The sequence below is a fragment of the Solanum tuberosum genome, unplaced genomic scaffold, assembly GCF_000226075.1.
Source record: "Solanum tuberosum cultivar DM 1-3 516 R44 unplaced genomic scaffold, SolTub_3.0 scf00226, whole genome shotgun sequence".
Classification (NCBI taxonomy): domain Eukaryota; kingdom Viridiplantae; phylum Streptophyta; class Magnoliopsida; order Solanales; family Solanaceae; genus Solanum; species Solanum tuberosum.
In genome coordinates, this window is record NW_006239155.1 from 84,289 (window position 1) to 98,565 (window position 14,277).

Below are 14,277 nucleotides of genomic sequence, written 5' to 3' on the forward strand. Positions count from 1 at the left end.
CAACTTGAAATAGGAAAAACAAGTTTACAGACGACATTTCAAAGTTGATTGTATCTTCTTCATCTTTCAACATACTCCATCTTCACCTTTACACCTCAACGTGATTATCTCTCATTACATTTGTCTAGATTATATATAAAAATAGGAATTTTTTTACTTTTATATCAAATAAAAAAAAAATTGCTTATTTTCGTGCAAAATATTTCTCATGCGACTTCATCCAAACACACCATAAATTGTCAAATATTCCACGTGGTCCTTTCTAATGCATTATGAGATATCCAGATAAATTTCGTATACGCAAGACAGATTCAAGCTTATCCAACCTTGCTAAGTTTTGCCGGTATACATTTGATATTCGAAACTCACTGTTTATATTAATGTTTATATCAATTTTGATTTGTATTACGCAGAATTCACTAAAAAAAATTCCTCCTTACTAGGTGTCACTTCAATTTTAAACCAGGATTTGGCTTGACGTAACTCTTTTAGCTCCATCGGTAATAATTAGAAGACAAAATGTATTCCCGTACAAGTTGTACAACAAGGGGCGGGGGCGGGGGGATGGAGTAGATACTCTTTATCTTCAATTCTAAGATTATAGGCTTCAATCATCGCGATATAAAAAATGTGAGGGTTGAAAAATGTCTATTTTTAAGGAGTATGAACTAAGGTCCAACATAGAATTATAAATACACATCCTTATTTTTAATAAGAAATATCTTAAGAGTACATGTCTATTTTTTAATTTTTTTTCTTTCTGGATGGTATTTCAAATGCGTAGGTGGAGCAAAGGGACAAGAGTACAAATTGATTTACATTGTCCACGCTTATACAAATTCAGTATTTTGCCAATGGATTTTTGTCTCATAGATAAAATGCACTATTAAAGGAGATCTTTTAGTAGGCGTTTGAGTATAGGATTTGGGATTTTATATTTGAAGGTTTGCTTTGTATTAGCATTTGTTTAAAAATATGTGAATACAATTTTACTTTTCAAATTAATATTATGATTTGAAAATTATAAATTATGTATAATTGAAAGTGTGTAATTTTATGAAATCGCAAAAATATGTTGATTTATAAAAGAAGCATGGTGATATCTTGTTTATGAACTATTATTTGTTCACTTGGTAGATTATATAAGAGTTAAAGAGAAGTTCCTAGTAGTTTTTCCAAATTATGGTAGAAAAATACAATTTAAAAAATCTAAATTATAGGTCCAAACATATTTCAACTTGAAATCAACATAATCAAATTAAGGATTTCAAATCATGATTTAAAATCGTGTCCAAACAAGCCGTTGGATATTCTAAGAATGATAAAAATTGCACAACTTAATTATGGATGGACCACCTCAATCATTTAAAAATAAACATCAATTATATGCAACATAAGCAGATAATAAACTTTTGATATAACATGCTTAAATGGAGGTGGACAATATAAATACTTATCCAAGAAAACAAGAACAGAACGGGATAATATAGTACAAACAAAAATAATCACGTAAGTTTCCTTCTATAATCTAATACTTACTATCATTAATAGGAATGAATAAAATGACCCCTCGATAAGATCATTAGCTACTAAAGTAACCGTTCAGAATTTAAAATTTATAAATTCACATTTACAATCGAGCTCATAGTTTATTTTCATTATTGAGCATGCAATTAAATATGTATACATATTTAACGAATTTCCTGGTACAAATACATAATCAAAACAAAAAAAATATTGAATTCGTCAGAATCCATACTTAATACTCTAATATGTCCCATGTTGGAGGCTCAAGTAAAGTCGTTTACTTATGTTTTCTCATATGAATCTTTTATCTCCGACTAGCTAACACATTTCAACAAAAAAATATTGTCTGACTAAGTTTCATTGAAAAATAATCATCAAATACATATTGAATAGTATTTCAAAAATACACAAACTTAAAAATATTACAACAAAAAATATCAATTTAGTATTATTAGAAGAAAACGTTACGATCTCTTTTACATAGCTAAATACAAGTTTGTTGGTAAAAATACCATGAAGTACAGTCGAAATAAAATGAATAAATAAATATTCAGACTGAAGCACATATATCTATCTAAACTGATAGTATTCGTACAAAATTCTAGGTAATTAAGCCACTAATTAAAGACTGATATCTGAGAATATGATCAAATTAACAAAATCTTGATCAATAAACCCTTGCAAAAACATATATAAATGAGATACAGTATCTTTGGACAGCTCTTGATGAGTATAAAGGGGTTTATATATATTATGTATATAGATGTTATATATATATATTCTCTTTAGGGGTTGCAAGTGGAGGGTATAAACATAAAGCTTCTTTCTTTTCTATCTCACTTTCAATATATCAAGCACCAAAATGTTCCTATCAATCTTCCCATTTATATATTTCTTCTCCACAATCTCTTCTACCACAACCAAAAAATAACCACTTTTATTTCCTTCCTCTCTAAGAAAAAAACAATTTAATACAAATGACTATTCAAAAAATTATCACCCTTGTGTTATTTTTTCTTACTTTGACGTCCACTTTTGTTCAAGGTGATCAATCTCAGTTCTTTGTACTCATGAAGAAATTTGTCACAGGGAGTTCTTTGTCTAATTGGGATATTGGAAAACCAATTTGTCAATACAAAGGTGTCGGTTGTGATGAAAGGGGAGACGTTATCAAAATTAACATATCGGCCTGGTATTTATCAGGCCAATTTCCAAGTGATGTGTGTAGTTATTTTCCAAGATTGAAAAGTCTTCATATTGGTCATAATAATTTCCAAGGTGGTTTTCCTAAGTACCTAACAAATTGTTCTTTTTTGGAAGAATTGAACATGACTAAAACATCACTTACAGGACAAATTCCTGATTTGTCACCAATACAATCTTTGAAACTACTTGATCTTTCATGTAATCAATTGACAGGGGATTTTCCTTTGTCAATTATTAATCTCACCAACTTAGTTATCCTGAATTTCAATGAAAATCGCCATTTCAATCCGTGGCGATTACCAGAGGACATTTCCAGGCTTATAAATCTCAAGTGGATGATTTTAACAGCATGTAATATGCATGGGACAATTCCAGTGTCAATAAGTAACATGACTTCTCTTGTTGATCTTGAATTGAGCGCGAATCGCCTTGTTGGTAAGGTGCCTAGAGAACTTGGGAAGTTGAAGAATTTGAAACTCCTTGAGCTTTTTTACAACTTACTTGATGGTGAAATCCCCGCGGAGCTAGGGAATTTGACAGAACTTGTGGACTTAGACATGTCCGCGAATAATTTCACAGGGAGAATTCCAGAGTCTATAAGCCGGCTTCCTAAGCTGCAAGTGTTGCAACTTTACCATAACGCGCTATCAGGAGAGTTTCCAGCAGCACTTGCTAATTCAACAACTTTAACTATCCTGTCTCTTTATGACAATCTGTTTACAGGAGAAGTTCCACAACACTTTGGTCTTTCATCAGCTTTGTTGGCATTGGACTTGTCAGAAAATCGATTTTCTGGAAAGCTACCGCCTTTTCTGTGTAGTGGAGGTAAATTGAGTTATATTCTTTTACTTCAAAACATGTTCTCAGGTGAACTGCCTGATGGATATGTGAAATGTCAGTCTGTTCTTCGCTTTCGAGTGAATTACAATCAGTTGGAGGGAAGAATACCACAAGAGCTTTTTACTCTTCCACATGTTTCAATCATTGATTTGAGCTATAATCATTTTAGTGGTCCAATTCCAACAACAATTGGAAGTGCTAGGAATTTATCAGAATTGTTTATGCAAAGTAACAAGCTTTCAGGTTTGCTTCCTTATGAAATATCTACATCTTCTAATCTTGTGAAGCTTGATCTTAGCAATAACCTTTTGTATGGTCCAATTCCTTCTGAAATTGGTGGTTTAAAAAGCCTCAATTTGTTACTCTTGCAAGGTAACAAGTTCAATTCTTCAATCCCCGAGTCACTTTCTTCGCTTAAATATCTCAACTATCTTGATCTGTCTAACAATCTTTTGATAGGAAAGATCCCTGAGAGCCTAGGTGAATTGTTACCAAACTCTATGAACTTGTCAAACAACTTACTTTCCGGTGCTATACCTCTTTTGTTTATAAAAGGAGGTGTTTTGGAAAGTTTTTTAGGCAATCCGGGACTTTGTGTCCCTACCTCTTTGAACTCATCAAACACAAGTTTTCAAACATGTTCACATAGCTATAACCATAAGAAGAGGAACAACATTGTTTGGGTTATTGGGACATCGGTGGGGATAGTCATTGTTGGATTAGTCTTGTTTATCAAACGATGGTTTGGTAACAAAAAGGAGGTGATGGAACAGGATGATCATTCATTGTCATCATCATTTTTCTCCTTTGATGTTAAGAGTTTCCATCGATTAAGTTTTGATCAACGTGAGATCTTTGAAGCTATGGTTGAGAAGAATATTGTTGGATATGGAGGGTCAGGGGCTGTCTATAAGATCGAGTTGAGTAATGGAGGAGTAGTTGCTGCAAAGAAGCTGTGGAGTCACAAACATAAGCATTCTGTTTCTGAGGATAAATTGGTTTTGGATAAGGAACTTAAGACAGAAGTTGAGACTCTTGGTAACATAAGGCACAAAAACATTGTGAAATTGTACTGTTATTTCTCAAGTTTGGATTGCAGCTTGTTGGTTTATGAATACATGCCTAATGGAAACCTTTGGCATGCTCTTCATGGTGGGAAGTTCGTGTTGGATTGGCCTATTCGTCATCAAATTGCACTCGGAATAGCTCAAGGATTGGCCTATCTTCACCATGATCTTATGCCACCGATTATTCATAGAGATATCAAATCCACCAACATCCTCCTGGATATTGATTATCAACCAAAAGTCGCGGATTTTGGTATAGCCAAAGTGTTGCAAGCCAGAGGAGGCAAAGATTCCAGCACCACGGTCATCGCAGGAACTTATGGTTACTTGGCACCAGGTATAATTTTCCCAATTCATAAGTGTTACTTCAATCTTTGAGCTTGATTGAGTAGATTAAATTAAATCCTTTATGTGCAAATATCATCCCATAGTTGAAGTGTTCATATTGGCCTAATGTTACTCTAAATTGGCCATTTAATATAGTGAAAAATTTAGAACATTGCCTAACGTTAAGAGTACATTTGACCCTTTTTCGTTCTTAATTATGGCTTTTTATGTTGTAAAAAACATCACATATGCTCAAGTTTCTTGATTGAACTTTCATTTAATACATGTTTAAGTGTTGAAATTAGGCTAATGTTACTCAACTTTGGTGTAACAGAGTATGCATATTCTTCAAAGGCAACTACAAAGTGTGATGTGTATAGTTTTGGAGTTGTTCTAATGGAATTGATTACTGGAAAGAAGCCAGTGGAGCCAGAATTTGGAGACAACAAGAACATTGTTTATTGGGTATCAACAAAAGTGGAGACTAAAGAAGGTGCATTTGAAGTATTGGATAAAAAAGTCTCAGATTCTTTCAAAGAGGACATGATTAAGGTTCTACGTATAGCTATACGTTGTACGTATAGTACACCAACACTTCGTCCTACCATGAATGAAGTTGTTCAGTTGCTAATCGAAGCGGATCCTTGCAAGTTCAATTGTTGCAACATGTCAAATAAGAAGAAGAATGACACAGAAGAAGTGATCAATAAGCCACCAAAGAACATATGAGTTGTAAAAAATTTAGTGTATCAAACTAGTATACAAGGTATATAGAATATGTGTACTGAGATATTACACCCTCAAAAGAATCAGTCTTTATGTTTTCTAATAAATGGTACTACTTTTTATTAGTATATATATAGATTCTCCAATTAGTGTTACCTTGCTTTTTTATATTTTTGGCCTGTTGTAAGTATTTGGGAATTTTATGAAATACAACAGCTTTATTGTAACGCATAGAATATTTGTATTATGGAGTTCTTGTTGGATATTCCAAGTCGATCGCTCATGGGGATGTGGTTCTTTTTGACTCGTTATATTATCTCGGCAATCCTTATATTTAGAGCTAGATTTTAGAGATATCAAAATTAAATTCATTGCAATTCTTGATTTACCTGATGTTAAATCATCATATTATGGTATTCATGCTTCAGTTGTCACCTCGGGGCATTGACCCACAAGATGGAAATAATAGTCATTCCTTTAAGAAATTTTGTTTTTATCTTCTCTTTTTTTTTATGAGATTGTCCAATAAAAGAGGTTACACTCAAAAGGAAGAGAAGGTGCTGATTCAAAGAGCTTTTCTTTTGTGCATGAAAGTGGGGTTTCTGATTCCAAACTTTAAAATATAAATATTTTTTGTTTATGGAGGAACCTATTTACCATATATATAGTATATATATAAATATTTTTTGTTTATGGAGGGACCTATTTACCATATATATATAATATATAATACAGTATATATATTCCATCAAAAAGGAAAATGTTAATGATTGATTGATGAGAATCATCTTTGTCTCCATTTTAGCAAAGGTACACTCATAAAAAGAACAAAAAAAAAAAGAGTTAAAAGAAATCTCTTCCCTTGTTTTTTTTAAGTTGAACTCTACTATTTTTGTTGAAATATAAATGTGAGGACAAAGTTATGTAAAATAATTAAGTTGATGGTGTTCCACGAATCTCCACTTGCAAAATGTATATATTATTATTCTTTTGAGTGGGAAATAGGATTCTTAATTTTGAAGTCATTTAACATCCTTTGATTAGCCCTATACACTAGGAACAATAACTAGGAGACTTTTTTTAGACATTAAATAAATCAACTTGAGATGTTAAAATATCAAACATATATTGTGCTGGGATAGTTATGATTCCTTCTTTCTTAATCAGATTTTTTTGTATGAAGCTTGGGTATAGAATAAATTATATTTGGAGTGTATCCTCAATAAATAGGTCCTACAATGCACAAACAAAAAATAACCGAGTTTTAATGTAGATATCAAACACCAGATGAAAAACCAATAAAAAACTTAAGGTGTTTAATAAGTCGGTAATCATGAGTATCATATTAGTATTTATAATTATAATTATTTTATAAGTGATCTGATTAAATTATTATTTTTTGTCATTACACGTGTGTTCTTTTGAGTTGGTTAAGTGGTAAGGTGGGTCCTCAATAAGAAGAATATGTTTTTTAAGTGCTGAAAAAAAATGCAAATTCGATTAAAAAAAGGTTTCCTTTTAGGCATGGTGGAGAATGCATAAAACAAATTAAAAGGTTCAAATGATTCTTCAATGGAATAATTCCTCTTCCATGGAACTTTACCTATAGCAAGTTTATGATGCAATAATTCATAACTTTACAAATCCTTTTTTTTAAAAAGAAAATAGAATAAAATAAAGAGGGTAATAATGACAACTTTCACTACTTTCCAATTTCACCTCCTTTCTTCAATGAATATCCAAAGGTATTAGATTAAAGAATGTGGTGCAGTACGTAGATGAGGCTACTCCTCTGTTAATCAGAGGTCTCAGGTTTAAGCTTTGAGTATGGAAAAATCCTTACACATTGCGAATCCGAAATAGTTAGACTCCAATGTGGATACCAGACACCTAGTAGAAATAAAAAAAATCCTAAGGGGAGGGTGCCACGTACCTACTGATGCCATTGTTTTACTGCTTTAAAAAAAAAAAAAAAAAAAAGTGGCAATATGGATTCAAACTCAAGATAGAATGTTTGCAACAAAAATTTTTGAAATAAATTGCATCACAAAATAATTTATTTATCAAGGTTATATGTACAATTCTGTGTCTCTTGATTCCTCTTTATTAATTTTTTTTCGTGATTTCAAGATTGAAGCATCGTGTTTTTCGAAGGTATGATGATGTTGACCTTATTTGATCGCTAAGAATCTCAAACAACACTTTGGTATCTCGAGTTGATCATGAGGAAGAATGCCTTTTAATCACTTCGACTTTGAGTAAGATAAAAAAATATTGTATCGATTTGTACAATATTTATACATGAAAATTGTGAGAGAAATTCTAAGGCTTGAGCGAGATATACATATTTATACAGTTCTTGTACACGAAAACCTGAGCGAATTTTTGTATATATTTTGAAAAAGAACTCCTATTATGTTTGGTAGACGAAAGTCGTGAAATTTGCTCTAGTGGTTGAGCACCTTCACCATCAACCGATAAATTAAGGTTCGAGTCATGTCGGAGAACACTTTCACCATCAACCAATATGTATGAATCTAGTTTCGTACATATTCAATGTATGTGTGATTCATCCCTGTAAAATTCAGTCACTACGAAATAATGGGCCAGCAAGCTCGAGTGTGGCCCAAATGAGTTTAAGGGTAACAGGACAGAAAATTTTCAATTTATTTGACAAGTTGTTGTCATGTAGTTTGATTTTACAATTAAAATTCTTCTATTTTTTCAATTGTATATGTGTAACTAAAAGGAGGATATTTGTGGATTTTATTCATGGAAAACTGAACAATGCATACTAAAGGTATATATGGATATGCGATATACAATCATAATTTGAAATCAGATTGATTCACATTTAAAATATCTTCTTATGAGACATATTTTACATTTTAAAATTTTTAAAAACACAATTTATATTCTCAAATCGCATATTTAAATGCTAATTTTAAATTATGACTTTATATGGTGCATAAGCTAAAAGCATAGTTTAGGGCAATTAATGAAAGTAAGAAAACATAAATGTATCTAGAGATTCACAAGACATAAATATGTTAACGTGTGAAACTAGAAAAATTAAATACCTCACTAATTTCACTTTTGGGGAATTGCATTTGAATTTGCATTCACCACATCCCTTCTGTTTTCAATTCCACTATTTGTGTTCCCATAATAGTTTAGTGATCGAAATATTGAATTTCAAATATATACTCTGTTCTTAATTACTTGTTCGCTTTTTTTTTTACTAGTTTCTTTTTTACTTATTTCATTTTACTTGTCCATTTTCTACCACACTATTAATACAGTTGACATTTTTTTCTTTTCCTATTGCTTCTTTTTGTCTTTAATTAGTTGTTATATTTTGCTTTTCAAGAGTTATTTTAATTAATTTTGAAGTTAAATTGAATCTGATTAACTTAATATTTTACAATAAAAATTAGATTTTCGAAAGTTATACGTAATATATTACAAGTTACCATTTTTCTCATTTTTAAATTCACGTATTTTCACTTTTGAAAAGCTAATATGACAATTTATTTGAGACGGATGGAGTAACTTTGCAAAAGATAAATACTATCCACGATGTCATTTCTCTTTTGCTATAACCAACTCTTTTCCATCCTAAAATGATTCTTTTTATTATTATTATTATTTTGAAAAGGAGTGAGAGATTTCCACCACCCAAAATGCAAATAATGCTCAGTCCAATATGTCTCACATTGATATACAAATATATGTGTTGTAGTCTCGTCATATGATTTTAAACGACTTTTATGATACATTTTAATTAATTTTAGGTTCAAAGTTTTGTTGTACTTAATAATATGACTTAAAAGGGAGAGAAATTTCGATGTTGAGTTGTTCAATGGTGAGTTATCCAAGTGTTGAATCTTGAACGATCTAAATAGTATGGACTGATCACTTTTCGACTTTAATTTTTTTTTAAATCATCGCTCTTTGAACTGTTACAAGTAAAATTTCACGATAATATTCTGAAATATCACCTTGTAGACGGTTGAAAATACTCCATGATGTTGGTTATTTTTAAATTGAAAATGGTTCTTTGTGAAATTCTTGGGTCTTGAACGTGCAAAAGAGTTGACGTTCGTTTTTATTAACATGGGACATATTATGTTCCTTATTGATTTATTTTAATTTGTTGTTACCAATTAAAATGACAGTCTATATATTATACTTCGGTCAATGAATTTTTTCTGATACATTTTCTCTAATTCAAAATAATAAAAAATTTAAAGTCTAAAAATATACTCTTAATTTATTTTTTCTAACATTATCCTTTTTTTTAATGTGTTTGTCAACTACTATTTAAATAGAGTTTGGAAAGAAGCGTAAAGGTAATATTGACACGTTACTATTTAATCAATGTTATTAAATAATTCTTTTAATGAGTATCTCAAAAATTCATTTATTTTGAGTAGAAGGAAATATAATACAAGATATGCTTTAAAAAAGATTTGTAGAAATAAATTAGACTTTTGTTCGTGCTTAATTAAGGTGTCTCTGTTGTGAAAGTTTAGAAGATCTTTAACTTGCTGCAATGGTATTAATATACTAAGGAAATAATATTACCCAAGATAATAATATATGCATAAATGAAACACCCAACAATGGTTATATATAGAGCTGTCAAAAAGGGTCGTCCCAGCCCCATCGGGTTCCAAGCCTCGTGGGCCAAGGAATTTGAAGGGCTAGGGCGGGCCGGCCCTTCATTTGGTATGGCCTGAAAATGCTCAACCCAATCTAACCCTAGAAGGGCCGAGGGCTAGGGCGGGCCAGCCCTTTTTTTTTTCTTTTTCAAACTTGTAATTCTATAACATCAAGAAAATGAAAAGATTTTCAAATCAAATATGGCAAACAATGGTGTTGTTTCAATAACACTAGCAAAAATTTAGTGTAATTAGCATGTATCTTGCATACCAAATATGCGAGTGAGATAAGAGAGTGACAAGCAAGATGGGAGGGAGACGAGGGCGCGAGATTTGTATATGTATCCTAGATACATGCGAATCTACTTTGATATAGTGTATCTAGAACAAATTAACCCAATTTTGAGTCCATATATTTCGAGATATATGTATTTGGGTACGAAGATTCATAATATTACAACATAGCGTGTATTCAAATAATTTAATTATATACTAGTGAGATTATTGTAAATTACTCTTGAATAAAAAAAATTGGCCCATGAGCCGACCCCGGCCCAGCCCCGATCAAGCCTCAAGGGCCAAGGGCTTATAAGGGCAGGGTTTATGGGCCCTAGTTTTAAATGGATTTGAAAAGTCATATCCCAACCCTACCCCAATAACGGGTAGGGTTGGACCGGCCCCATGGGCTAAGCCCATTTTGACAGCTCTAGTTATATAGATGAAATTTATTGGTCTACAAATAAGAGGTAAATGTTATATTCAATAACTCAATAACTCTTGTATTTTTGTACATTGAGATTTGAGTGTATCTCTCTATCAACGGAAAATATGTAATAAAACAATCCTATTATAATACTAACAACCAAAGTAAATTAGGACTAACAACATGCCTAACTAACAAATCTTAATTAAACAAAAATAAGTAAACACCATAAATAATAAATTCTAAACTAGTAAGGAATTTTATTCTTGATTTATTTCCTACGATATATATTTAATTAAATCAAAATAGTTTTATGGAAGACCAGCCATTTGCAAATCGACACAAAGCACCGATTATTACATTTTAAAAAAGCATTAAACAAACGACACCTTGCTAAATAGGTTTTAATTAAGACTAATTAATTGTTTGTCGTATATACATATAATTTTTATTTATAATTTTTATAAACATAAACAAGAAAAGGTAGAATATTCTGTTTGCCGGGGCTATAATAATACATTATGTTGCCGTTTTAGTTATTATTATTTGTCTTGTTACTAACTCAAAATATATTAGGGATCGATACATACGTTGCATGGTGCCGGAATACATCACTAGAAATATTATACTTTCCGTTTGCAATTATCGATCGTGATTCGTTTAAAATTGTTATTTTAAATTATTTGTCATTGTAAAAGTTCTACAAAAAATTGATCATTTTTTATTTTATATTCTTAGTAGATTGTTTTTGAAACTACAAACACTTCAAGTATAGGGTGATGAGACATAGATAGAGTAAATATTAATAAAAGGAGAATATATCTTAATTAGAAAGAAAAAAAACATTTTCTTAAGGAGCTTATAACATAAAAATACCATCTATAATTTGAGACAAAAAGAGTATTTGACTATAGCACCTTATTTGTACATTGATGATCACTTAATCTTTTTCACCTTTTTCTTCAACATTTATTACGTAGAATATCTATAGTAAGGATAAATTAGAAGAAATAACTATTTTAGCGAACATGACAAATAAAAAGGGCGAAAGCAAAAATATGATAGTGATTATAGTAATGTAATTATCTTTTAACAAATAAAGAGTGATTTGCTTTCAAAAGTAGAATTTCTCATCATGAATTTGGACGGGTGAAATCTCAAAGCAGATATCGAATTTTAAATTCAAAATCTCAAAATAAATATCGAATACCGAATATAACCTAAAAAATAAGTGTAACAGGTTAAACCTGGCTGTCACTCTTGGCAGCTATCAACTAAATGACATTAAACATTCTTGTACAGTAGAATTATTCACTTAATTATGCTCATCTACTTATCCTTTAATTTACTGCCGTATATCTATTGATGGTAAAATTCATTGCCTGTTCAATTTAGTACTACTATTGTCTACTATATTTAAGTGCACCTATTAGTAACAGCTTTACTACTTACTTAAAAGAAGTCAAATCTACTACACTAGTTCCACTTAATTTTTTTTGTATCAAATATTAACAGGTCGTTTGGTAGCTAGATAAGAAATAAGTTATTTATATATAAATTTTCGTATAACTTATACCATATTTGATAGGTAGATATGAAATAACTTATTCGTATATAAAATTAATTCAACATTTAATTGACAATTTAAAAACTCACATAACTAATACGTGACAAATGCATGCATAACACATTTGTTCTATTATATTTTTGTTATGGAATTCGAAATCCATGTATGGTTTTAGGAAAATAAACTTGAACGGATATAATACTATATGGCATATGCAATTCTATTTTAAGGATCCAGATGCTTCATATTATATTATATAATATCATCTCCATCAAATGATTAATATTTAGTTGATTAATTACTTTTTTAGTGATTATTGCTTGCTTCTTTGCAAACAAAATTTGCTCTTAATTCATGTATGATGGAAAATTTAATCCAACAAGATAATTGTCAGATGATATGTTTTCTTGATTACATGTTTGGTGACGGAGACTTTGTCTGAGAGTCATTTTTATTAGTATTTTTGAAACTTATTAAAATAAATCTCACATTTAATTAGTGACGGTGGTTGGAATTATATTAATTAAACTTTGATGTAGTATTATATATTTAATAATAATTTGATTTTAATAGATCAAGTTGCCACGTCTTGATCAGTACATAAAAGAATTGACAAGGTGGTATGTTCACTGAAATAGAAGATACTAATCATTAAATTAAACAATTGTTGTCGGGAAGATTATGATTAGGTAAATTGAGAGAGGATGAAGATAAGAATTTTTGAATTTGAAAGAATCAAATGAAAAAAGAATTATTTTTTTTTTAGGAATAAGTGTGTGTTGAATATTGCAGTTTAACTTATTTTCTTTAATAGGTAATTAGTGAAAGAAGTAAATAATATGAAGAAAAAGAATACTTATGTTTAAAAGGGTACTCATGGTAGTGATGGTAATTTTATTATAGTTTTAATGTGTAATTGACAATTACATCACAATTTAAATATTTCATCACTTCATTTTTATTTGTCATGTTGTGCTTTTTAAAAGTCAATTTGACTAATTTTCAAAGTTAAATTAGATTATATTAATTCGATATTTTAAACAAAAAATTTTGATATTCAAAAACTATACGAAAAGTACTATAAATTGTAAATTTTTACATATCAATATGATAAAAAAATATATCGTAAAATGTTAATCAAAATTTTTATAGTTTGATTCTAAAAAACAAACTATGACAATTAGGACGGAGGTAGTATGTTTTTATAACTTATATCCCAAATATTTAAGAGGATATAGTCAACCTTCTTTTATCAAATGAGAATAACTTAATAAATTATAGAGTATCATTAATTGATTTGATATAAATTTTAAGAATTTTTTTATTATGAGTATATTTTACTAAATTGACACTATATAAAAAAAAAGTATTAGCGATAATTAATTAATGATAATAATTTAATTGTCATTAAATTTATAGTTTTAGAGGCGATTAGCACTTCCTATAAATATATCTAAAGCGATATTAGATCTAATAACAATCAATTAATGCCGATAAATGTTTTAATAATTTTTGTTGGGATAAGGTTCTGAAAAATACCCCAACTTTGGTCAAATTTGTTGTTGCAATACTAAACTTTCATGAGGACCTATTACCTCCCTAGACTATTTAATACCGTATTTTTTACCCCATGAACTATTTAATAATGTA

At 30.0% G+C, this 14,277-nt stretch overlaps 1 protein-coding gene across 1 annotated transcript; it reads left to right on the forward strand.

Moving 5' to 3' along the window:
- The first annotated feature begins 2,370 nt into the window (after positions 1-2,370).
- On the forward strand, positions 2,371-5,825 carry LOC102596131 (receptor-like protein kinase HSL1). Its single transcript, XM_006356735.2, has 2 exons — positions 2,371-4,977; positions 5,302-5,825. Exons 1-2 carry the CDS (start codon positions 2,505-2,507, stop codon positions 5,694-5,696), a joined length of 2,868 nt encoding a protein of 955 aa, XP_006356797.1. The 5' UTR covers positions 2,371-2,504; the 3' UTR covers positions 5,697-5,825.
- The last annotated feature ends 8,452 nt before the right edge of the window (positions 5,826-14,277 follow it).

What these genes read in the sequence shown, in the direction of transcription:
- LOC102596131 (XM_006356735.2), top strand. Translation starts at nt 2,505, where the DNA reads ATGACTATTCAAAAAATTATCACCCTTGTGTTATTTTTTCTTACTTTG. An exon ending in TTATGGTTACTTGGCACCAG is followed by an intron (nt 4,978 to 5,301) that starts GTATAATTTTCC and finishes TTGGTGTAACAG; the next exon opens with AGTATGCATATTCTTCAAAG.